Raw genomic sequence first — 27,722 nt, 5'->3', positions numbered from 1 at the left:
CATGTTTCAGTAAAATATGTCCAGTGTTTTATGATATATTTTTGTAACAGTCAGGCACACATACACCCACAAATACAGACACAATCAAAAACATAATCATCTACTCTTGCCTTTCAGCAGCAGCAATAAATATAAATAAAAGCTTTCTGAGATATTAAAATATCCTAACATGGAGCTGCAGTCGCAGCATTAAGCCTGCTCTGTGGCGTAACATACATGCAATTGTAGAAAATTGCCGTTAAGGTTTAAAAAAAGCCTGAAATGAGGAGGTGATTTTCTCAGCGAGAATCCAGCAGTAGGAGTTGACAAGAGGCTGAACGCTACAACTTTTACACAGTGCACATACACATGCACCTATGTGTACAAATATGAATGTCGTACACATACAGACCATGCATCAGTGATTGCTTGTGTTTCTTTTAGCTATTTTAATCACCTCAGGCACAGTAAAGTAATGTACTGCAGCTCTGAAAACATGAAGCATGTTTGAAACATGTTTAAACAAGACTTGCTGTTTGGAGTGCCTGGTGAGTGCGTTCACCTTTCACTTAGCACTAAGCATATACTGCTATGATTACAGTTCTGTGCATGGCTCTTTGTTTGCACAGACTGACTTTAAAAACATGTGTCTGTTTACAGATATTATCAGTAATACACCTTTTGATTTTGCCTAACACACAACCGGAACCTGGCTATAAGACGGAACCATAGCTTTCAGGGTAGCTTTCCCATTCACCAAGCAGTTTCTCTGGGCACATAGTTCTTTATTCCTCATGTATTCCCAAAATTTAGAGTGAAATGAAAATAATTTAAGGGGAAAGAATTAAGAAAAGGAAAAATTAAAGTGGTTGATTCTGTTCTGCCAAAGGCAACACTGTGACATTTTCTTTTCATGGCAGCGAATGCCTCTTTTTGTTTTGAAGGGTGTGCATATATGCCAGCCTTACATTAGCATTCATACATATGTGTGTGAGTACTGGCAGATTCTCCTGAGCATGTCTGAATTCTGAGAGCATTTGCCATTGTGCTCAGAATGAAAAATGGTGTGTTTACCTACAGTGCACACACATTGGTCTGCAGATTAGGCTGCAGCTGCCTGCGTGCCTCTGTGCAAGAGCAAGCAGCAGTACCAAGCGGCACCCTTGGCAGCTGAAAAATAAGGGCAAAGCAGAAGTGTCAAAAACTTCAAATGGCTATTTCATAGCTGCCTGAGTAAGTCCTCACACACACCCATGTTTGGTGCCAGACTTTCCAGCTCTAATGAACAAGCATTACAGCCAAAAAGACAAGAAAAATAATTCAATCTTTATGGCTAAATTACCCATGGGATGAATAAAAAAAGCAAAAAAAACTCACCCCTGTATGAAAAAGCGCTGGTACTTACACTCAAAGGGGACATAAACTGCTCCGTGCTCTAATTCGAATGTTTTTCCTGTGTCCTGTTTGGTTCCAAAACGCCAAAATTGTCAACGACCAAATGACAACAACGAGTCTGCAGAACAATTACCCACAAACCAATAGGTGGCTTTATACTGGCTATTATTCATGAACAGGTCAGAAAACACTTGAGCTCTGCCCCCTGCTTTGTCAGACTATAAATATTGTAATAAAGAACATTAATAAAGAGGCACATTAATGAATTTGATTAATTAAAACTAAGTCTTCTCAATCAGATCAAGCAGGAAAATGAAGCCTTTGGTGACATTATGAAAGTACGTCTTAAAACAAACATTTTGCTTCCACTTCTCTGCTCTGTCGTTTCCCCCTCCGCACGGTGTTTTCTCCCTTGCTGTGCGCTTGAATGTCGTGAAAATCCAATTAGGTGGACACATTCTGCGAAAACACCACTAAAGCTCGCTCCACGATAGCAATCATATGAATTCTTCATATGGGATTTTAGATGTTCCCCTCTCTTTGCTCACACCGTGTCTACACAAAAGGCAGCGTAATTGGCAAACAGATCTCCAATCCTAATGCTTTCTGCCTCTCTTTTATGGTCTCTCAGCATAACAGTGGGTGCTTCTATAATCTCTGCTGTGTGATTCAGAAATGAGAAGCAAACGAAATCTATCTCCTGGCATGTGGGGAAAACACCATTGTGGAGCATGTTACCAACACTTAGAGGCTCCCCCATCAACAGAAACAGAAGGCACATAATCGTCTAATGTCTTGCATTGTTCTAGTCTTTTTGGCAAGCTGCTGGACTTCAGCGACAGCTCTGTCAGTCCAAATAAAAGCTTAAATATTCCTGCTTGCATTCCAGATAAATGCTAATATTTGCAGAGTTATAGGTGGAAATTTCTAAAGAAATTTTCACCATTCATTCAATTTGATGTTGTGATTCTAGAAAAAAAAAGGGGAAGCAGCTGAATTATTCATAGAAGAAGAAGAGGCTGAGGCGGTGAGAATAATTTGTTGAAATGAATTTGTTGAAGTGGCCGTGCTGACAGCCGGCAGACAGTCTGCCAGTCTCCCAGTCTCTGCTTCATGCTTATATCACAGTTTTAATGAATCTTCATAAATTTAATAAATCAACAGTGACCTGTCATTGGATCACATTTGGCCTAATAACATTTCTTGTTGAATGTTCTCCCTGTTCAAAATCTCTGAGCCAATATAAGCCTATTTGGACTAGTGACCAAGAAGAGCAGCACCTCACTACAGTTAACGCTTTGCGCCTGCACATATATTGAAGCAGCAAGTCAACCATCCCCCCCTCCCTGGCTCTTTTCTTTCTTTCTTTCTTTCTTTCTTTCTTTCTTTCTTTCTTTCTTTCTTTCTTTCTTTCTTTCTTAATTTCTCACAGTTTTTCGTAATTACCTGTAGATATGGCCTTATCCACATTATTTCTTCTGAAAAAAAAAAAACAATTTCTCATCTGTTTCTCATCTCACCTGCTTCTCCCGTGACCCGGATACAGGAAAGGTCGAGCTTACTTTGCTGTCAGTTCACTTGCAGTGATGTTTAGTTTTGACGCTCTGACTGACTGATCTGATGACACTGATTAGACATGACAATGTATGCTTTTAAAAAGCCATAAAAAAACTTAAGTTTTGAAGTTTTCTCCTCTCAGGAAATTAAAAACCTAGCATTGCTTTAAGGAATGATGGTCGTCTTCTGCTTTTCGTGCCAGAGTTTTAAACAAAGACCATCTTATGTTGAGAAATGACAGCTTTAAAGCCATATGGGTCAAACCTTGAAGATAACATTATGCAAGATTTCACACTCAGAGTGCATGTTGTGGATGACTCTCTCTGGACTGAGTTTAAATGTTAATTAGTTGTAGATGTTTATTCATTGACAAATTTCTAAAAGTTTCATTAAGATCTGTCCAGTGGTTTGTGGGATATTTTGCTAACAGACAAACAGGGTTGACTCCAACAGTTCATGCCAAAGATGTAGACAAAGATCTTGCTCAGTGAGTGGCTCAAAAAGTAGGTGTTGAGGATGAGTCTCAGCTACTACTACTACATCAAATTTCAACTCCTTATCAATAAATTGACTGAGTTATATCCATTTTTATGTTTGCTAAGTTCAGTTAACTGTGGCGGCCATCTTGATTTGCGTTGACTTTAAAAGTTAATCAGTTTTATTGGTACCTGTATTGATTACTTCATGCCAACTGGTTCATGAGCTATTTTGGAGACAGACACATGTACACAGTCACAGATGCAAGCAAAAACATTATCGCCCACCAATAGCGAAGGATAACCCGGAGCTACAACTTCTGCATACACTGCTTTAATCATGGCTGATTGTCCTTTTGGTCTTGTTCACATATGTCACATTTTTCACTATCTCAAAACATTACAAAGTTCACGTCAATGTTATAAATTCATCATACCATGCCAAAATATATCCAGATCTGTGCAACATGTACACACACATGCGCGCGCACACACAGAGCATAAAGTCGGCAAAAAGTGCTAGAGACCCCTTCTTGAAATTTTAGGACTTTGCAAAAGTTTTTATGCCTTGCTGCACATTGTGGGATCAGTAGTTCTGTTTAGCTATGTCGCTATGGGATGGAAGTGTGGGCGTTTGGCTCGATTTCTTTTTCTTTTTCTCTCTCTCTCTCTTTTTTTTTTTTTGCCCTTGTGTATATGTGACTTCATTCCAATGTCTTCTCTTATGGCAGTTATGGTCTTCGAATCAGTAGACTCACAGATGAGTGCAATTCTTGATATTGTTCCATCAGGCGTCAACCACAAACCATCTCAAAATACTGGTGTCCTGCTGTCTCTCTGCCATTCCTCCACACTGCCTCTGTCTTCTCTCTGTTCCCGACTGAGATGCTGCATCGTAGGCGGGATGGCACAATAAAGCAGGAAAAGTTTCCTTGTGGAGCTGCTGATCATAAATGCATATTGTTCTCAGAGGAGTCAGTGGAGGAGAATGATCAGAATAGGTCAAAAAACAACAACAACAACAACAACAAAAACTGTGATATGAGCAGAAAGTGGTCCAAAAGACAAGTGGAAACAGGGTAGGGAAGCCTGCAGTGAAGGGATGCATTCAGCAGGCTTGGGACCCCCATTATCACCCAGCCTCAACCTTATTGGATTTCTCCTTAAAACATTTTCCTTTTCTCTTCCCTTGTCTCCCTAAGAAGTAGCTGCATTTATCTGAGCCTCTAAAACGTTCAAGCAAACAATCAAGTCTCAGGAAGAATGGTTGGTGAGGCGGACAACTGGGATAACAGCTTGAAGTCAGAAACAGAACAGAAAGGTCTGACTTGGTTACAGTGTGATTTAATTCACTTTTTTTATCCAAAAAAGAATAATGATACAAAATCACTCAGCACCACTCTGTTCTGTGATTCCTTGGGCACTGTGCCTCTCTTTATTCAGCTCACTTTGGTTCTGACTTAGTATGGTGCCAATAAAGACTCGCCGGGGTCCCTTTTGATTGCTGACATTGTTGCGAGCTGCATGTCACGGTAACTGTCGGCCAAACGCACTCTTCTGTACACTGTTCACCATCTTTCTTCAGAGAGCTGTCGTCTCATGACTTCCCCTTTAGTTACAGCAAAAAATGTTTACTGTTCAGAATCTTCAGTCACAACTGTAGCTCCACGGATCTATAGGAGACATAGTTAGAAATTGATCATAGCCCACGTCCATTTATATTGAGTTTTCCTCATTTCTGAGGGGAAGTCTCGGCTGGTCAAACTCTGAGGAACATTGTCTCCAACTTGCCCTTCCTTGAATGCCATGTTACGCTGTTCTGCACTAAGAGTCAAAGAGCATATTGAAGATCCCCTCTATTTTGTGAAGCTGTTAAATGCTGTCTACCATTTCTAATATTATCTTAAAACTCAAAAGAAGGGTTGGTCGAGCATCATATTTTTCTTAATTTTAAAATTTTCAGTCCAGATCACAGCATCCCACTTGGACTGAGTGGGAAGCTCACTCTTTTTTGGGCTCAAGGAAAATGGCAGTCACCCGAGGTTATACAACGATGATCATTATTAGGATCTTTTGTACTTTTGTCCCTGTGTAAACAGTGAAATTAATTAACCTGTGACATGTGGTGGCGGCCAGTAGTGGTTTTAGAGCTTTCTCTACACTAAAGTTAGCTCTGACTGTACTCCTGCGCTAGAGATTTCAGGTTGCTTTGCTGACACTAATTGGCTTTTAAACTTTTGACACATGAATGCAAGCTTGCCTGCAAATTTTGGTATAAAGATTAAGGAAAGCTGCATACACAGGGCCCCTTCAATTATAAGTGTGAAAAGGCTGCAAGTGACAGACTTTAGTGAGATAGGAGTTTTGTATTGCTGAGATCAGACATTAACTATTTTAAAATTGAAGTTATTAAGAAATCAGCTGAAGATGCCAGGGGCTGGAAAGTCCTTGATTTGAACTAGCAGGTTGACATGATTGCTTTTTTGTAACGTGCCCTAAAATGAATTAAATAGATTAATACTGAGGGGCTGCATGGTGGAGAGGCACGGTTGCCTCACCGTAATAAAGTCACAGATTCAAGTCCCAGCTGGAGTTTTTCTCCAGCTACACCTGTTTCCACAATTCCAAAACTTGCAAGTTTGGTTTATTGGCATCTCCAAATTAACCTTATGTGTGAGTGTGCACATGCATGGTTCTGTGTTGACCTTGTGATGGTGACTTATTCAGGTCGCACCCCCACCTCTCACCCAATAAACTCCAGAGATAAACACCAGCTCCCTGTTTCCCTGAACAGGATTCAGTGGGTATAGAGAATGAACGGATCAACAATAAAATTTGCTGAATAAAAGTGATTTATATTATCTCCTTACCTCTACTGCGGCACATCCAGCAGGGCAAAGTTTTCCCTTATCCAATGATATATGGATTTGCTCCAAATGTACGCATTGTCACCTCCAGCAAATCATAATGATTTTGGTTCCACCTTGAGGTTTTATAGGAAATGGGGTTCTTGAATGAAAGACCGATTGTTTTCAATACTGATCCAAATTAAGATTGTGTGCTACTGAGTCCTAAGCTGAAAAATCTTTCCTTAGCTCAACTTTTCAAACTATCTGCTATCAGTAAAGTTATTCAAATTTACACTACTGAGTCTGTAGTGCCGCACTAAAAGAGAAGTCCTTGTGCACAGCCAGTTGGAGTGTTTATAAAGTTATCTATGCTCACAACCCACATATAATCCATTGCTTTTTTTTGTAATACCTTGTATTCTCATGCAGAAGGACATGGACGCACTACTTTTCCATTTGGTATGCAGTGCTGCCTGAGTGTACAATGCTTCTAATGTACATATGATAGGTAAAGGTAGCACGCCTGTATAGACCTCATTTGGCTTTTACAAAGACCTTTTCAACATTCTTCTCAATGAACCACAAACTGTGGTTTGAGGATACAAATGCAGGCTTACTCAGGCACTCGACAAAACTCTTTAACAGCTAAAACAAGCAAAATGATGAAGCTGGCATAATGGCAAGATACAGTAAGATGAACGGAGGATCTGAAAAAAACTAAAGCAACTCAAGAAGTGTGTGTTTGCACGTACAGAGAGGGGTGATATGTAACTGACCACAGGCAAGCTGAGATTAGAGAAAGAGGGTGGTAAGTGAGGAAGTAAACACGGGGAAATCTGAAGACATTTGGAGGCAGGGATGAAAACAACATAACTAACTGGATTATAAAATTACTCAAACCCACAACAAAACACAAGAATACCAAGCAAAACCTAAAGAGCAAAACTAAAACATGATCCATTCTCAGACACTTAGTGAAAATTATTTATAATGATCATAAAAAATAATTGAGCCCCCCCCCAAAATCCCTTAGTTCTTTCCAGATCTTAAAACTAGGTAAAATACAGCCTCAGTTTAACAAGAACATAATTATATTTTTCTCAGTGTCATTATTTCATAAATTAAGCACTATGTAAAAGCAGTGTGTGACAATCTAAAATTATATAGCATGTAGAATTGTCCTTATCGGCAATAGGGTGCAGGAATAATTTTAACCTCGTCGGTCTCTAAGGTGGGAGAAATGTTCACTTGGTATTCTTTTCAAACCCACCACAGCTGATTATTCTTTGTCTAATTGTACTGTCATTAGTGTTTAAAGAGGTGCTCACATTTACTGATTATCATTCAGATGCATCTGATTAGAAATACCTGACTCCTACTTACCCTCTATAGATACAGTAAGGGTTTTGTTTTTTCATGTTTTTAATTTTGTTAAATGGATATATTGTGCATACAGTTTGTTGGTCATCTCAAAGTCATGCTCATACTTCAGCATGGTCATCAGTACATAATGCAAGAGGGGAAACTTGAAATAGATTTTTTTTAAAACAACAACAAAAGGATTACAAGGAGGGGGAATGAACTTGTCAATGCATTACTGTGTTTAGAAAATGTGTTTTTAACTTTTAGAGCTAATGAAAACAACATATTTTATACAGCAATAGACCAGATTTTCCCAACATGTTTTTTATCACCTACAACATATTGTATCTACTGCCTAATGTTTGCCTGATGTTAAACACCTGTAGGGATTGCTGTGGCTGAGAGGTTATTTTCCTCACACACGATTGAAGGTTTTATCCTCATCCTTCATGTTTTCCATAGCTAAATAAGTAGAATAAAATATGTGAATTAAGCCAAGCGTTTGAACTTTGGCCACCCTATTACATTTATAATCATAAAGTTCTGTTGCTACCACCTCTTGAAGCTCTCAGATAGCAGACATTACAAGCTGTTAGACTGCTTTTGTTTTCTGCTTTCACATATTTCCACACAGCAAACGTGTTGTAGAGCCCTGCTACCATTCTGCAGTGAACCAATAATATGGAATGGTTAACAAAAAATATAGATTTGGAGTGAAAGTGTTCTTTGTTACCCAATACTAATTAATTAGTATAAGCAGTAAAAAATATCTTGTTCCATGCAAAGTATTGCGCCTAGAAATGTCTTATAAATTCAAAAAATGATTGACATGTGCCTTATTACACTTATATTTTTATTTTTCCTAGGATATACTATAATAAGCATATTGAAGTGATAAATTATTTTCCTCTGTTCTAGTCATTATTTAATCTGAAACATATGAATGCAAACAGAATGAAGCAGTAAACATAGTTTTCCCAACTGAGGTTTGATCATTATTCAGATAGTGACTGGGACTTTTTGCCTACTGTTTAACCTACACAAGACTCCTACGCTTGCTGGTTACAACAAGGCCAAATTGACCATTAAGTCAATAAAAACCACTTCAGCCATTCCGCAACAACTGTTCTGTGGGCATTATATGGACTGTGGAGTAATGACTGGCTCCCTTTTGAGCCTCGGCTCGGTTTAAAACATTCTCAGAGCTCACTGGAAACCACTGATAGACATCCTGGTCACTGAAGTGGAACAGAACCAGATACAAGACCCTGCTACCCCCGCTGGGACCTGTAGAGGACTGTACATGAGCTTTTTCTGTTACAGTTGTATGCTCATGCAGTTTCTCCACAGCACTCCTTCTTACTTTGGCTTTAACACTGACTCTAACATTTACTGTGGTGGTGATGGTGTGTGTGTGTGTGGGGGGCTGCGGGTTGGACTGACAGTGTAAGTTTTTATTATATGGTGTTCTGCATTTCCTAGAAATTTAAAAAGAAAAAAGAGAAAACTAACACTTTTTGATTCACTTCATGTAAAGGATAAAACAAAGCAATATAGTGTTGTCTTGTCTTGACTTGTAACAGAGACTACAGACTGTTAATTGTATTGTATTCTCTGTCTTTGCACATTATTATCTGTCCACATACTGAGGGGAATCCAGATATCCTAAGATGACCAGTACAACCTGGCCGCTGTAGCATGTTTTCAAATTTTGTTTCAGGCAGAAATAGAATTTCAAGCACCTTTCTTCCCACCTCAACTGACCACCATGTAAACTACACATTTAACTTTGACAGCACTTCATATTAGAGTTAGCCCATGCTGGCCCTAGGTTAATTTGTAAAACAGAAGGGCCCCCCAGGACAGTGAAAGAGGAGACACTTGATCTTATGGTTTCAAGATATGCTGCAAAGTCTAGCCCCTTTTTAAGCTGCCTCCAGTCTTTCACTGGAAGAATCACTCGAGCTTGTTAAGTACTGCAACTATGTGACAGTACTTCATTACAGTAATAGATGAGTGACAGCATGACTGCATGCACCACGCTCCATTTCAAACGTACTTGCCAGTTTGACTCTGTGGCTACCTCCCTTGCTGGCTCAGAAATGTAACAGTGGTGGGTAGACCTCACATCCTGCCTCGGTTCTTACACAAACCCCCACCCCAGGCAGGAAAAAGGTGTCTCAGGCCTGGCTTGAGAGTGTTTTGTGAACGGGCTACTATTGATCTGCTTTTGGTGTCTTTATGCAAATGTGGCTACTTCTTGTTTTTAACAAAATTAGTTAGGTTTTGGCACCAAGAAAAAAACAACCCTTTTTACTTGGCTTGTGGAGGATATATGGTTTGAGGAGCTTGAGTTTACCTGAAAAACAAAAGAAACCTATTTCTGCTCTAAATGAATGAATCTCCAGCACTGTCTCTACTGCCTGGAGCAGAGCTTTGCTCCCTGGTAACCAAGCCGACAGGTCTGACAGACTTATGAGTTATAGCAAATGGAGGAGAAGATGTTCACTTTCTGTAGTATCAGTGTTTTAACAGACTATGTGCCTCCAAAAGATGATGTTGTGCTTAAATGTCAGACTTATTTCATGTATTTCTGTAAAACTAGCCCGGTCAGGTGGAACAATAACCTTACAATTCACTGCATGCTGACCGAAGTCTGAAAGGGGGAAAGTTACAATTAATTACTGTCTGAAAACCTTGTACACTTCAGTCTCACTATAATTATAAACAAGTGAAGCTGTAGCAAAATCAATTGATATTTTATACAACGCAAAAAGAAGCATCTGAGCAAGACAGCAAAATGAATAAAGGAACCCTTTTACACACATAAAATAAAACACATACACAGACATTGAAATTGACTCTCAAGATTTGCTGTTTATCATTGATTCCATTTTGATTTCTCACTTGCAACCTGCAGCCCAACATGACAAGGTATCACATCAAAGAAGTGGGCCTGATTGGGGAGGGCAGATATATTCATCGGAAGACGGATAGGCAGTTGCATCTAAAAAGGGCAGCAACAAATTCAAGATGAAAGCGAAGCCCTCTCTTTGGTCTCATCTGCCAACCTGGTATGGATTGGACAGGGAAAGTGATTGGGCCTTCTGTTTTAATTTAGTCTGCTCTTCATTCTTGGTACTTCACTGTCACTCTTAGATAAAATCACACAAGCCTTTGAATACGTTATGTTATGGAACATTAGTCTAAATCTATTATATGTCAGCGCTTCTACCTTTAACTCAAACTCTGTATACTGGGTACTTTATAATATGGATTACATTTACTCAGATTTTATTTGCTTTATTTCCCAAAAGATATTTTCCCTCTTTGTAGTCCACTGAGCCAAAGACACTGATGTAACTTTACCAGTTAAAGAAATATTTCCATAATGTCTTTTTCATGCTGCATGAAGAAAATCTATTACTGATGCAGGTAAAAGAGGAAAAGTGGCATAATGGGATTGTTCTTACAACCGATACCCTGATTTAATGGCAAACAGCTGGTTCACCACAGACAGCAGACAATATCAGTAGATTTTGAAACATATATTTAAAACCTAAAGCTAATATAGAAAATATGTGCGCAAATGCTGTTTGGAACACACAAGTTAAGAAAATATTGTAACAATTTTATTGACTAAAATCAGTTGTTCTCTTGGGAAATTAAAGCAGTCTGTTTATTTAAAAAAAAAACTATTTCACAGCAGTGAAGCATGTAGGTTTATTCACACAACAACCAAAAAATGCAAACAAGCAATATTTAAAATCCTTTTTGGCAGGAATCAGCTGGATTCATGTTAGGATTTGCTCAAGTGAAGCTCTAAAGTGGGGATCTTAGTAGAAGCATGCATGTTTTGTAATGTCTTTTCTCTTTCTTTCCTTCACAGGGTGAAGTTGAAAGAAGGAGTGACGTTCCTCGGGGCTCGTCCCAGTAACCCCACTCAGTGGATAGTCAGCCAGGATGTGAGGAGTGAAGGCCATCGGGTGGTAACTCTGCACTGCCGCAAAAAGGAGTCCATCTATGATCAGCAAAGGTCAGCATTTAAATGACTTCACATCTCTCATTGAGTTTTTGGAATGAAAAAAGTGAGTTATTCTTTAATTTGAAAGCAGCCTCATGTGGAAGACTGCCATTTAGAAAAATAAAACACGTGATTTTACCAGGTTTTCACGTGTGATCCAACTCCAAAAGCCTCGTGATCACATGAACATGTTAAAAATGTTTCAAAATCACACACGGAAATGTGTGAAACGTGTTCTACAAGTTATTACCACTTATCAATAAGAAGTGAAAAGTGGGCCATAATGCTTTTGTGTTTGTGTAATGTGTATTTGTTTGATCAGTTCAAGATGGCCATTACAGCTAGTTGACTTTAGCAAATACCAAAACAAGTACAACTCAGTCATTTTACAGATATAGATATAAACTGTGATCACAGCTGAGAGTCAATCACAACATATACTCCTAGCAGTTAACGATTGTGCCAGATCTCACAATACTGCAAAAGGTAAAAGTTTCAAGGTTTGGCCAAAATTATAGAAGTCATAGTTTTTTTAGCATGAGATGATCTTAGTTTAAAACTCTGACATGATTGCAGCAGGCACTATGGAACGACAAGCTTTTAACTTTCACAAGTGAGAACATGTGGTTTTCACATGGGAAGTTCATGTGTTTTTTATCTGTAAGGGTTGCTTTATAACCTAATGTGATTTCCTTTTATTTCTGCTCCTACAGATACATAACTCTTTTGTGTTTTGCACCCCATAAACAAAAACTATAAATGGCTTTGTAGTGGGCCACTCTCTAAAAATGTTTTTTACTGTCATTTTAGAAAGCTCCACCACCGAAAATCCCCATTTGCAAGAAATACACAGGCGCTGAAATATACACTGCAAATAGTTATCTAAGCAATACTCCTGCTGACATGACTCGCTTAACTTGACATAACTGTGGGCAATAAAAAGTTGACTCTTTAGCATCTCAATGGCTCTCCAACTCTCACCATCTTGCCACTCTGTCCCTTCCTATGCCCTCATGTTTATTTACTTACTTATTTTCCTCCACAGCCGAGTCTCCGAGTTGCATCGGCCATTTCTAATCTGTATTCATGTCCTTAAACTAATCTGGCAGATAGGGAAGTGATTGCCAGCATGAGGAAAAGGTTGCTGTGTTAATTAAGTGTTGATTGAAGGTCTTTGTGCGTTTTAATGGTTTTTTTTTCCCTTCTCGGATCAGGAAGTAATTTTAATAAATCTAACTTTCAAGTGACAGGTGTAATTTTATGGATTATAGGCAGATTTGTGGCTTGAAAAAAAGCGTACTTATTTGCTCTTTAGCTTTCGTTCCACTTAGGAAATCTTAAACTAAACAAGGCATGTGGCATTGCAACTGCAACTTTATAATCATAGTTGAGCCGGGTGTTATTTAAGAGCAGAACTGCCTGTGAGACGTAAGTAATTAGAATTTATTGGTTTAGAAACTTTTTCAGATATGCTACTATTCATAGATCATTACAAGGAATGATTATGGTCTAAATGCAGTGCTGCAGCATGTAAAACACTGACAGCTGTACGTTCTTCTGAACGAGCGAGGCTGTAAAATCAGAAGCACCTAGTAAACATTTTCTTTAATACATTTGTCATGCAGCAAAAACATAATCATCTATCACCAAAAGGCAAATTGGGACGATTATGTTTGTGTCTGTGTGTGGATGTGGGTGTATCTGACTGTTACCAAAATATCTCATGAACTACTGGACACATTTTCATGAAATTTGCAGAAAGTAATCACTTCTTGTACATCTACAACTGATTAACGTTTGGAGTCAATCCAATTCAACATGGCTGTCAAATCTAATTGATCTTGGAAAAACAAAAACATGAGTATGACTCAGTCAATTGGACAGAAATTCAATTAAAGTTTAGTGTGGTAGCTGAGACTGATTTCCAGCACAAATTCTGGCCTCTAACAGATTGTGAATAATTTTTGTTTGAATTTTGGCAAGTAACTATTTGGAGTCTACTCTGTCACTCAACAAAATATCTCACGAACCACTGGATCCACTGGACAACCTCTGGTAAAAAATATGGAATCATCCCTCTTGACATGATGTGGGGAAAAAAGAGATGAACCCAGAGCGCAGACTCATTTTGGAAAGAAACTAACTTATTTAAAATAATGAAAACCCAAAACAAAACGCTGACGGGGCAGCAACTAGACTAAATAACAAAACTCACGAACAGGACTCCAAACCATGAGGGGGGAGACAAGACGAGGGAACAGGAAGCTCAAGAGGGAAACACACAACTTAACAACCAGGACAGCGAGAAGAATGACAATGAACCAGCGAGTAAGTGGAGAAAGTGACCGGATTTTAAAGACAGAGGGTAATCAGATGAAGTGAGCACAGGTGAGATGATGACAAAGATAGGAACAGGTGTAGCTGGGCGTGACAGGGAAATGGGAGAGACTGAGGAAAAGTGAATGATGGCTGTGAATGTACTTTTGTACTAAAAAAGGAAAGAAATCTCATGGACATGTCGCAAAAGAATACTTTTTCAAAATTCCAACCTTTCTCTATCAAGAAACAATATTAAAAATGAAAAACAAAAAAAAAAACATAATTGCTGTAGTTAGTCACAGTTGCTATTTTGAGATCAAATAGAAGAAAAAAAATATGAAAATATTAAATTCAGAGGAAGAAATTATGGAATCATGAGAAAAACACTGCCTCATTAGTACTTTGCTGCACCCCCTCTGGGCATGAACCTAATTAATGACAAACAGTACTCTTCATCAATCTGACCCCAACTTTCTTATTGCTGTTTCCAGATCAGCAATTGAGATTATGTCTTTTTTTGTTGGAAAGTTTTACGTCCTTTGTCCCATGGTAAGATGCATTTTCATCCTGAAAACTGAAGTTATCATCACCAAACGTCCTTTCAACTGAAGGAATAAGAAAAGTGTTGTTTATTGTAGATGTAATGACTGCCGTCTCCCCCGTGTTTACCTGACATGACTGTGGACATTTACATGTTTTCTTCAGAGGTTTCTGTTTGGGTGTTAACGATGGTTTTGGTTAGAAATCCCATTTCTTTTAGGTGATTTCTTACAGTTCGGTCACAGACACTGACTGCAGTTTCCACCCACTTGTTTCTCATTTGTTTGTTGTGTTTTCTGTGTTCAAGACTTTTGGCTTTATGTTTTCTATACTGATGTTTTGATGTTATCCTTGGTCTGCCAGTATGCTTCTCTTTTCCAACCTTACTATCTTGTTTGTACTTGGTCCAGGTTTTATACACAGCTGACTGGAACAACCCACATCTTTTGCAGCAATCGTGATAATTTCCCTTCTTGACAAAGTTTTATAATCCTCTCCTTTGTTTCAACTAACATGTCTCATGTTGGAGAAATGATTCATGTCTGTCCACTCTGTTCAGCAGCTCTCCAAGGTGTGAACTCTTTTAACGGAGGACTGATTAGCAGATTTAATCTGATGCAGAACTGAAAATTACAGAGTGATTCCATCATTTTTTCCTCTACTTGATCTTAAAAAAGCAACAGTGACTGACTACAGCAATTATATTCCTTTCTTTTTTCTTTTTTCTTTTGTTAGTGACAGGAGGTTGAAACTTTTAAAATCAATAGTTTTGTGAGTTTTTAAATACAAAATTGGGTAATTAACAGAACATCCTCCAAGAGTGGTGATTCCATAATTTCTACCACAGGACATACCTTTACAACTGATTAACATTTGAAGTCAATCCAAGTTAATATGGATGCCACAGCTAGTCAACCTTAGAAAACACAGAAATAGCCATAACTCAAATAATTTTACAGATATTGTTTTAAATATTGGTGGGTAGTAGATGGGAGTCATCACCAACACGCTTCAAGAACCATCCATTGCGTGGCGATATGCATTCCATATATTTCCATGAATTTAATACACTATAACTGTGCATGGGTTTTGCATCTTGAACAATGTATAACATGTTCAACAAACTACTGCATCAATGTGCTGCATTGTTCAATTCGCTTTTTTACAGGTGCTAATCTGTCTGCTCTTTGTCATGATCACACCTTCTCCCTCTGTTTTTTCTCTCTCTCGCACACACACACACACACACGCAAACTCTATTACTGTAGTAAAATAATTTTTATTGATTTAGAAAGTGAAAAAAAAACAGAGTCAAGAGTGAATGTTTCTCGTTTAATCCCTGCTGTTTGGGCCACACATGTTGGACTGGTCCTTAATCCTCACAGCTGTCAAAGTCACATCACAAAGAAAGCCTAAGATGGCTGTATAATAAACACAATGCCCTGATTTTTCTTTAGCCTGGCCCTCTGTACTCCCAGAGATTTCAACCAAGTTCTTTAGAAAGAGATTAAACGTAGGTATCTCATCTGTTGAGCTGCCACTCAGTGTGTTTTCTTCTCTCTAAGTCGTTTTGGAGGCTAGGATGATGAAGTGTTTGAGCACTTAGGGGTCAAACAAGTCTAGATTCTGTTCGCATTTTACTTTTTAATTTCTAACTGCAGGGGGCTACACGCGTATCTATTTAATTTTCCCACATATAGGTTGTAAGCTGTCAATCAGACATTGTTACTTGAATTAAAACTGTTTTTCCATTACTTTGACAAATGCTTCTGTAAGTACAATCCATTTGTTACCATTTTAATCTTCAGGTTTCTAGAAACTTTGATATATTATTTTACCCATTTATCTGCCTCAATCCAATGCAATCAGAGCCAAAACCAAAGAAAACAATGAAACACGCTGAAGTTCTTCCTAACTATGGAATTCAGAACAATATTGTCTCTGGTTTTATTTTACTCTTTTCAGCTGAAGAATATGACTAATCCAATGGAAGACAAATACAATTACCACAATTCTGTCACATAGAAAATCTGTTCTCTAACCACATTTCAACATTTGTTCAACATATTGTTTCTTTCACTTGTAACATTAAACTAAAATAAAACCAAACTCTTGAGGTCCGGAGTCTTTTTGTTGAGACAGTTTCAGCTCTGAATACACACACAACTTACAGTCACGTGCACAGAATAAGCACAGAAGTTGTATTTAAAGACCGAATAAGCAGTTATTGTTTGGAAATGTTTCATTCAGACATTCAGACCCTCTCAAGCTAAACAAGAGTGAAATAAGAGTCCAACAAAGGCTTAAGACAGCTGAGGATAAAAATGGTTAATCAACAGAAAAATAAATCACAAAGGTTACATTCAAAAGCACAAAAAGCAAATTAACAAAGCCGTGTGTTGACCAGTCGGAGCCTGATTAAATGTGTATCTGTCGTTTCTGAACAACTGCAGTTCTTTGAATTACAACCTTTTCTTGGATCAAATTCAACAGAGATGCACACATGAATTTATAGGAAACTGACAGGCTGTACAAAGAAATCTACCTCAATGCAATGAACTATTTATGTTTTTTGTAAAGGTATGTTTAATTATACTGTATTTAAGTTTATATATAATTGTAAAGGTATTCTGGAGTGTTAGATTCCAGGGACAGATCCATTGGGTCCTGTTCATTTTTGGGTGAGGCCTCTGTGGTTTGGATTCATCAGACGTCATCATATTTGTTTTTTTAGAGTATGGACACGTTTTCTTTTGGTGGCCCACATGTGTCCTGCTGGGTGTTGAAGATTATTACTGTTTGGGAGTCTTTAGAAATGTTCAGGAATGTGGGAAATGTCAATATAATGTCCATAGGGATGCCATGATGCAGTATCTTCTCAGAGAAGCTTACATCGTAACCCTGTTCAAACAATATGCAGAGACACGATCGACCTTTTGGTTTTCCTACCATTCAAAATGCAACAAGTAATCGTTGCAGAGATTCTTTGAGTCATTTGTTTTCAATGTATGACCCACAAAATAACAGTGGCAGACACTCAAGAACTAAATTGGCTGAAGTATTCAAACATTGCTAATAGCCCAAATAAACAAGGGCATAATGACACCACGATTACACTTGTTTCTATCATTCTTGGAGCAATTATGGCAAAAAACTATGTAATTAGCAGTCATTTTTAAACTTAATTTAATTTCTGGAAATTATCTCAAGACCCCAAAGTTGGTGCTGGCTCCAACCCCAAACACACAAATGTGTTTTGTAATTATGTCACTGATGTCACTTTTTTATCATGCAAAGATTTATCCTGGTATTATTGTTAATAATAATATATGATGCAGAAATATTTGTAACAAGATGATAACTGTTCCTTGCCCTATTTATATGCGGTCATAATGTTATGACTCATCAGTATAAGTCGCTAGTTTACTGCTGTCATAAAATCTGAAAATTTAGAGTCTATTGATGTAGTGCTTTCTTTTATCCTGACCACACACACACACACACTCAAAAAAGGAGAGAATTTGAACTAGTCTATTCTATAAATGGATCAATGCTACTGCCACTAGACCTTGGGTTGTAAGTAGACTTAAATGTGTTTGAAAAACGTCTGCTTGCTCTGTGTGTGTGCTTGTTTGCTCCATAATTGGAGGCCAGCTTCCCTCCACATAGGAGAACAGCACTGTGAAGGGTCAGGTGGACCCTGTGTGCTGGTTCAGCTCGTCACTTTGAGGTGTTTAGCCTCAGCAGCTGAGCCACGTCTCCCTGCCTGATCGCAGCTGATGTTCCAGTCCCGTCTGACTCATGGGGAAATAGACGGCTAACAATAAAATGTCTTTTCATTGTCCGCTTTGCACTTGAACGTAATATAAGATTTTGCCTGTATTCCTCAAACGATATTGCTTTTATTTCTTCTTTTTTTTTTTTTTACTTCAATTACCAAGACTTCTTTTTTTTAGGTTTGACATGTGACTTTGTTGTTATTCCTCCTTTTTAATCCAAATCTGCACACTTTCACTGAACATTTTGCATAATAAAGGAAGCAGTGTGGTAACATGCTTAAATCGAGAACCTTTAACAGGTTTGACCATAATAACGTGTAAATTTACCCTATCAGGGTGGGCATGGGACATCAGGTGTCAGAACTGTCCAGTTAAATTAAAGACCATTTGTTAAGCACACAGTCATGAGCCAACTGCAACCCAAATAAATGTCATTGACTTGCTTCATAAAAAGCTTTATGTTCTCCAGCTGTAAAGCATGATTGGTGACATTATCTTGCAGCTAAAGTTTGGACACTAATACATGTTTTTCAATCAGTTTTTTAAAATGAACACCTGAAAAAAAAAGTTAATTATTAGTCTCAATCATTTGTGCAAAGTTTATCTGTCCTGTTCAACGGTAACTAAGGGGAAAGAGGTTTGCTTTTTGCTCAGTATTTTTGCTGAAAGCTGTTTGCTTTTTGTCTTCTTGCATCTTCTCATTAAACAGCTGACATATTGTAAATAAATGAGGTGAAATTGCTTCCTGTTTTGTAAGGGTCTGCATTTATAGCCTCATAAAGTTAAAGCGATTTTTCAAACTAACATCAAATTATGAACTGAAGATGACAGCCTATCCAGGACAAGTTTAAACAACCTGTAATTGGGCTTCAGGGTGTCAGCGGAATCAAAGTGACTTTCCACTGAAAGGGACAAAATGTTTACGAGGAGTACACATAATACTGGCTGAAATGCACTCTGGTAGATTGAAAAGTTCACTTTGTCACCATTAATGGCAGGAGCATTGAAAACAAAATCAGTCGTGCTTCCTCAGCGTGTCATAAGCCATAAGTGGAGGCCTCAGTTGTTCATTAAGACTGTCTGGGTGCAGATGGATCTCCTTTGTGAGCCATCACTTCATTAATCCTCTGCACCACACCCAGCCCAGGGACAGCAGGCAGGCTGCTCATTACAGTAACACCACGAGAGAGCCAACCAGGAGGGAGTGGATGGAGAGGACATTCATATTTAAATATCTTTTTTCTAAATTTTACTTACAACACCCAGCCTAGTTTTAACTTGTTTTACATTGTCAGAATCAAATCTGTACGGACCGGAGTTCAAATTCAAATTACCATAATTAAATCAAGCACACATTAATTTGGACTGTTTCATTAAAGGAGCCTTGTAAATTTTATCAGTTTGAATGCCTGGCATCTCGGAGGAAAAGAAATAATACAGCTGTGTAATAATGGGTGAGATTTTAGCAGCAACCTCGCAAATTGTTTTATTTCAAAGACTGAAAAAAAAAAATAAAAAGTGTAATTATTCATAGTTTCTGACAGTTTGGAGAAAACTGGAAAAAAAAAAATCACAGGACTCGGGATAGCTTTAATTTGTCTCTCATCCTCTAAAAATACTAATCATATGTGATATGTTCTCTTAAATATAAATTTCTCAAAGATATAAAAAATGTGGTTACTTAATAAGCTAGAGAAACTTATTTTTCTGGGAAAATGCTGTGGGAATGCTGATTGCTGATTGAGTTTGCTGAAATTTCTGAAGGAACTGAATTTAAGTTGTGAAAGCTAAAAGGAAAAAAAAAACACTAGCTAAAACCTAAATGTAGTAAAATCTTAGCTAAAAAAAAAAAGTTGCAGAATGGTAGGTAACTACAAGTTGCATAAGAAGATAAAATTGGAGCAAATATGCCGAAGCAGCTTTCAAAGAGGACAATATTTTTGAGGGAATTGATGTGAGTGTATTATTAAGGTAAAATATGTACAATAAAGTTAACTAAAAGCACAAAAGTCTAAGTACCTACTCTAAATGAGCTGAACGTCTGGATATATGAAGGGCTAAAATCGCACAAACAGGAAAATAATTTTAAAAAACAGCATTCACACAATAAAGAAAATGTGTTTTCTCGAAAATAATCAACACATCTGTGCTTTAAAACTGACTTTGATTTGACTCTGGATGTTAAAACCTTTTGATTTTTACGCGAATCAACTTTTGTCAGTGTTCAGCAGTCCTGCAAATGAGCCACATGCTGTGGGCTTTAATGCTGCCTAATGCTGCATAAATCAAGGCAGAAATGAAATGGCCCAATTACATTAGGGGCAAACAGGAATGTTAACTTGACAGTCTTAATGCTAACACTCTTAATAATGAATCAGCCCAATTCCCAGTGGGCTCCATTTACCGTAAAAACACTCTCTCTGAGGGGCCTCATTGGCTCAATTTGCCAACACGCAACTGTCTACTTTGTTTTTTTTTCATTTGTTTGTTTCTTATTAATAGAAATAACTTTGGATCAATACCTGTTTGCAAGATCTTACTTGTGTCACTTGTTTTGTTTTATTGATGCTAATGTTTTGTTTGTCTGAGTGAAGGGAGGGGAGCGAGTGTTAGTATTATGTGCAGTGATGTAAAGTTGATGAGAAAGGAACACGCAAATTGCTTGTAATACATGAGACGTGATTAGGTTTCCTTTAACAGGTCACAAACAGACATGTAGCATACTCTGTGTCTCTTCAGGGCAGCCACTCCTGATTAGATTTAACTGGTTAGACCGCTGATATGCTCCTACCAGCAAAACAATTTAGAAAAATAAACCAAAAAACTAGCATTCCTCCAAGGAATGCATATCACCCGACAGACTTTTACACTAAGATTAACTTATTTTGTAAAAAAGATGGAATTGTAGCCTTTTTGGTCTAATCCCATGTTATATAGCAAAATCTTTTGCGATCTGTTAAGTACGTGTCGAGCTTGACTCTCAGCTGCTTAGCTAAAATGACTCTTAGCTAAAAAGTTTGGCCCTTTGCAGCTTGCTGCTACTTTCCCAGCTCCCATCTTTAAAAAAAAGTAATAACTTTCAGTGGAAAGGAGTTGATCTGTGCTGCACTTCTAAACCAAATGACCATGAAGCTAATAGAACACATTCATACTCTGAATTACTCTGGTTTTACAGGAAAACCTGAATCTTTTCCTATAACATAAAGAGATACGTTAGGTTGTGCAATGTCACTGAATCACATCGTCTGTGGTAGCTGTGCTGGAAAGAGACAGATTGAGGTTTCCATGTGCCCCACAGAGTTCATGTGTTTCAGATTTAGAAAGGTTTAGGGGGAAATATCCTGCTCTTAGAGGTTAATCTCCTGCAGGATTAGATAATGGCTTCCAGTATTTAGAGTTTTGCATTAACCACATTTTTTTCCTCTGTATTTATGCAGATTAGGACGGTTTAAAAGTGCTTACTTTATACAGCCTGCGACTTTTAACCACATTTACAGCAAACAGTTTGTTTTCCCTTTTTCGTCTTGTGCAGCAGTTTTATGTTTTTAAATGCACTATTTAAGATATTTCTAGCATCAGATAATAAATAGACTAAACAGCTTGACATATTGTTCTAATTAGCCGCAGTCATTTCTGGATCATTTTTGCATGTGCTTGCTTTTGCTAGGCAACAGAAAATATGGCAAAGTTAAAAAAAAGGAAGGCTTTCTTTTATTAGAAGTGATAATAAACAGTGGAGTAATGTGATTTTAGATGCTGTTTGACAATCAGAATCTTGCCAACATGGAAAAATATTTATATTTATACATTTATAATTTTGCTATTTCAATATACTAGGAGCAAAAAAACACACCAGAAAGTATACAATAAAACAGCACTCAAACACACAGTTTACTCAGCTGATGGTTGGTAGTTTTATTATAGCCCTCGCCTCCGAAGGTAAAGCAGAGATGATGTCTGTGTGTGTAGGTGTGTGTGTTCATTTGTCTCTTTTGAACCACCAGACTGATTTTAATTAAACTTCCAGAAAGTAATCAGTAGATCTACATCCACAACTGAATAACTTTTAGGGTCAACTGAATCAAGATGGTCGCTACAGCTAATCGAGCTTTGCCGTCACAAAAAGAGCTATCACTCCGTCAGCTTTACAGGTATTGAGCTAATTTTGATGTGGTAGCTGAAAATCTGCCTCAACGTAGTTTCTGAACATGACATCTTGTGATGTCGCATGAGGCTGCATACCACGTCATTTACATGGTTTGACCAAAACAGCTACAACAATAAGTTCTTAAAGGATCAACATGCCCTAATCCTCCTGTTGCCTTCCGGTCAAAGTGACTCAGAGTTACGGTGGCTTCTTTTCCTCTCTTCAGTTACGAGGGCTTCAAGAGGCTTAAAGGGATGCTTATCGCCGCCTCCTTTCATACCAAAGATTTAAGCTAAAAAAAGGAGCTAGGTATTATTGTTTTGGTCAAATTTAGAAATACTGTTAGTGCTCAAACTACTGTATGTGTTGTGAATGACTCCCAGCTACTACCACATCCAAATTTAACTCAGTATTTTCAAAAATGACTGAGTTTAAGCCATTTTTGTGTTGGTTAAGTTTGATTACTTTTGGCAGCCATCTTGATTTTGGTTGACTCTAAAAGGTAATTAGTTGTATATTTATGCTCAATGATCACTTTCTGAGAGTTTCATTTAGTCAATCATAAGATATTTTCCTAACAGACAAACAGAGTTGACTCCAAGAGTTACTACCGAAGTTTTAAGCAAAGATCTTGAGTGATTAATACCTCTCAGCTACTACCACACCAAGTTTTTGCTCAATATCTCAAAAGCCGATGTAGTTAGAGCCAATTTTTTTGTTTAATAAGGTTGCCTAGCTGTGGTGGCCATTTTGAATTGAGTTGACTCCAAAAGTAGTAGATGTTCAGCCACTGATCACTTTCTGAGGTTTTCATGAAACTCTATCCAGTGGTTCAGGTGATATTTTGGCAAAAGATAGACAAACTCACACAATCCACTCTGACACTGGCAAAAACATTATTATCCACCTTTCTCCTTTCAGTGGCACGAAACGATAATAAAGAGAACAGCTTTTATTTTGCTGTCTATATCCATAATAGGCTGACAGGAAAGTCCAGCAGTCACATGTTGACTCTTTTCATTTCTGGCTCCTCTCTCAGCTCCTTCCTTTAGTTGAAAAATTATTTTTACATTAGTTTCCAATATCAGCCTTTAACCCTGTCTTAGACGTCCTTCTTGAACTGCCTGTTAGTGGTCATCTTGCTGGCACAGCAGTCTGAGTCTGAGAAAGCATCTTCTTTGCATTCACATTCCTTCCCCCTGAATGATCGGGACATGTTGTTGTTTAATGAAATGCCTCAGTAAGGATGAAAAGGCAGCAAATAAGCACAGTTTGGATTTATTTCCCATCTTGTTGCCGTATAAATAAGTGTATTATTATTGCCCCGTGCAAACATTTTTGATGTTTTCTGTGCAGTCGGTCACAGTTTAGGTAGAATTAGACCTGTGGTGAGCTCAAAATTGTAACTGTCACGGCATGTAGCACTCAGCCAAAGAGGAGAGGTGGGCTGAGGTGTAAACATACAATTCACTGCAAGCCTTCTGACAAACATGCTGGATGTTTCTCTTTTCCAACTGCAATTACATCTTTATAGAATCGATTGATGAAATGCTCAGTTTCAATTCAGAGCACCGCTTTTAATGACAAACAGCTGAACTAAACCAATAAGATCCTTATGTCTTCAATATTTGTGCTTAAAGGCTACGTTCACACTGCAAGCAAAAGTGGCCCAAATTCTGAACGTGACAGATCTGATTTTTTTTTTCAAATCCTACCCACGACAGATTGATATGTGGTACCAAGTCAGATACATATCTGATGTTTTTCAAAGCAACCTTGGTCTGAATGGTCACGTCACATTTCATCTTACTTTTACATAACTGAACTAGAGACATGCAGATCGATCCAAATATTGATGTTATTGATACCTGCGTCATGCAGTTTAAAGCTTGGAACTCTGCACATCTTCAGCTACAGTCCAGTTGCTTCATCTTTTCTTTTTTGCTTCTCAGATTTGCCCTGTCCTGTATGACTGAGAATCTATACCAACAAATAATATGTGGGTGTCAGATCATATCGATACTAGAGCGATGGGATTGATACCTAAATTTGTTTCTACTTTTAGTCCTTCGCTCCCATTCTATAAGTTAAATTCTGCACCGGAGTAGGCAGGAAGCAGCAAGACCAATTGTAAACACTGAACAAAACAAGCACAACAGATAAATTATTTGGCTCTGATTGCACAACAACTTCAGAATCGATACAACATGCTAACATGTGTAGCATCCATATTTACGTCTGTAAATACAGCGTGCTGTGTGTGACATCACATCTTCCTCTGTTTGTGCAGGTTGCTTCAGGACTGTAGACTGTTCGCACTGGAGTCTGATGGCGGTCACATTTAACCGTCCCATGGCCTTCGGATCAAATTAACCTGAAGTTACAGGGGTTTCTCTACCTCTCTTCCTCTCTCTTTTGAAGGCTTTAGGAGGGTTAAATTATAATGTGAACAACGACGCAAATAATTGGATCTCAGCAAAAAAAAAATTGGAATTGAGCATTAAGACCTGCAGTGTGAACGTACCCAAAGTCTTTTCTCAGGGAAATATCTACCTGAACAGAAAACCTTGGACTGTACTTGGCACTAATTAACCTCAGTTTGGTTTGGCCTTCAAGATGATTGGCTTTCGTCCTGCAGCTTATTCCACTAAGAGAAATATCTGCCCCGACTCCAAGACAGACATATTTCTGAAACAAGAACAGGAGGAAAAAAGTCAAATTACCCTGTTAAAGCAGACAGCATTTGCAAAGAAAAATAAAATTACAAGAGGTTCCAGGGTGGCGGGTGGGGGTGTTGTGATTCAGCGCAAGCATCTATGGGGATGTTAAAGATTCTATCGAAAATGGGCAGCCCTGCTTTCAGTCAGAAACAGATCCAGTCAACCTGAAGACAAATGGAAAAGGAGCGCGTCACATTCTCTCATTTGCAGCCCTGCATTTGTGCGTGCTAACACTGACAAGCAATCTTTTGCTGTCCTCAGTTATCATCCCGAGCCTAACAAGTTGAAAGCAGAACTCTTTCTTGCTGATAACTTGCAAGCAAAAAAGTGGTGTGCCACCAGAGGCACCCCCCTCCACCAACAGCTTTGTGCCTGTTTAGCCGGACTTACTGGCCCTGACATGTAATCAGGCTGTACGCACACCTCAGAGGGGCCTCCGGGGGTATTTGGGATTGGCCCCGAGCGGCACCACACAGCAGGACCAGCAGACATGTTTGTGCCTCCAGATGAGATGCCACATTTTGTACATGTCACCTTCTCCACCTTGAGCCTACACACACGAGTGTCTTACACACATCGATGCACATGTTGCTGTTGGAGTGATTTACGTTCAGGCCTCAGATGATTGTGAAGCGCCTGAATCCGTCCTTGGCTCCTGGAGGTTACTCTGAAAAGGTACCCACAAAAGCCCCCTTTTTTTGTTGTTGATGTTCCTTTCATTAACAGCAAAGCCACAAAAGCATCTTATTATGAGAGTAGATGGTATTGATGTGGTCAGACTCTTTAGATACTGGCTGTTAGTCCATCGTTCTGTGATTCTTCACAGCCCTCCGTCTCTCTCAGGCTATAAGCAGCTTTGAATCATCATGCTGAATATGTAAATGGATGCCATTAAAGCTCTCTTTCTTTAATTAGTCTTTAGATTTCATGACTGAGTGCTTCCAATTATGGATCAATGTCTCATTTCTGCTCATGCACCCCTGGGTGTGTGGAGGCAGTTTTTCTGTTACAAAATGCTTTATAATGTCTCCGGTGCCAAGAAGGCTGCTCGCATCATGCCGCCTAACTGCTGATCAATGAGAAATTTTGCTGCTGCAAGCCCACCAATATGGGTGTTTTGTGCTTTAGAACTATTTTTTTTTTTGAAAAGTGTACAACTTTCAGCAAATATGTAGAGCGATTAGTAGAAATAGCCTGTCTGAAATTGTGCTTTTTTGAGTGCAAAAGAAGCAAATAAAAGAGTCATATGTGTGTATAATTGCTTTAGTAGTGATTCATCTATGAGCACATGAAGTGGTGCACAGGAGGGGGGGGGGAGTTCTGTCTAAAATACAAATGAACTCCTGACAAAAAGCTGTGGGTAAACTGGGAGAAGAAGCTGAGATTGCACTTTAAGATGGAAAAATGCTCCTGATGTGTTGTAAGATTGACATTTAGGATGTCTGGGTTTAACTCCTATAGGCTATGATCTTGAATAATACTGTATTAATATATAATAGCATTTGAAGCAATTAATTATGATGAAATTATTTTTTTCTCAAACTTTGGACTACTTTGAAATTTGTATATGCACAGGCATGAGTAAAGTAAAATGTTTGCCAAAGGTAAATTGAGTTTAGATGTAAAAGTGCAGCCAGTGGGTGGGTTTCAAGTGCATTTAGGGAAGACTTTCAATTACCGTGGATCTCTTATGGACTTTAAGAAGATAGGATGTGTGCAGGAGTTGACTCTTCCATCTCACCTTTCTGGTCCATGAGTCCCTACATTAACACAGAGGTACAAGGCAATCATGCCCACACAGCCTCCACATCGTTTCCTCACCAAACACTGTAATTATCCCAAACAAAGCTGCTCTGTTTACACATTATGTTCTAAAACAACAGTGGCGCAGTGCAGGTCTGATCATATTCCAACATGCACATGTGTGAAAATTGTTGTAACTGCAGCAGTTAGCTTAACTTTCAGATTTTTTTATTTTATTTTTCACTCCGCAGGCTCTTTGTAATAGATTTGAGATGGTCTCCGCTGTTGGTTTACAAGGTTAAATACCATCCGTTTAGATTTTTAAAAATTTTTTTCACTGCCACACATCTTGCTTTGCTGTTACAGCAAATTTGACATCTGGCTCTGCTCTTCTTAGACATCGCTGACCTGTTTCTAGAAAAAAAAAAAAAAATCCACACTGCAATACAAAGCTGATCCTTTCAGTGACTCCCCCTGTGACACCCTTTGTCGTGCTGGAGCTTAACCTTGCACATCCCGCTACCCTTGGGGGTAAATCCTGAGCGGCGATAGAATACCACTGATCTGATACTCCAGGCCTCTCTGTTCAATGACTCTTGTGTGCTGTCCAGGTCCTGTTTCTATGCCAACTGCGGTAGGGCTGAAAGGACCCAGGTTTTGCGTGTCTTTAAGAACTTCTCTGAGGAGGACAGGCGCAGGCAGTGTCACAGCCCCTGCAGGTGCATGCTGCAGGCCCGGATGGTCACATGATGTCACTCACAGATCAACCAGGGGTAGTAGCCTGTGGGGTGGGGGGTGGAGGGAGTGTGTGTGTCTGTGGGGGGGGGGGGGG

General features: G+C 38.6%; 1 protein-coding gene across 1 annotated transcript in view; it reads left to right on the top strand.

Annotated features, from left to right (window-relative positions):
- Positions 1 to 27,722, top strand: part of si:dkeyp-14d3.1 (transmembrane protein 132C) — a 147,000-nt gene that overhangs the window by 61,337 nt on the left and 57,941 nt on the right. The window contains exon 3 of the mRNA XM_017417096.3: positions 11,508 to 11,654. Coding sequence (XP_017272585.1) covers positions 11,508 to 11,654 — 147 coding nt within the window. The remainder of the gene's footprint in view (positions 1 to 11,507; positions 11,655 to 27,722) is intronic.

This window comes from Kryptolebias marmoratus, linkage group LG1 (genome assembly GCF_001649575.2).
Source record: "Kryptolebias marmoratus isolate JLee-2015 linkage group LG1, ASM164957v2, whole genome shotgun sequence".
Taxonomy (NCBI): domain Eukaryota; kingdom Metazoa; phylum Chordata; class Actinopteri; order Cyprinodontiformes; family Rivulidae; genus Kryptolebias; species Kryptolebias marmoratus.
The sequence above is the reverse complement of the archived record's forward strand: the minus strand, read 5'-3'. Positions and strand labels throughout refer to the sequence as shown.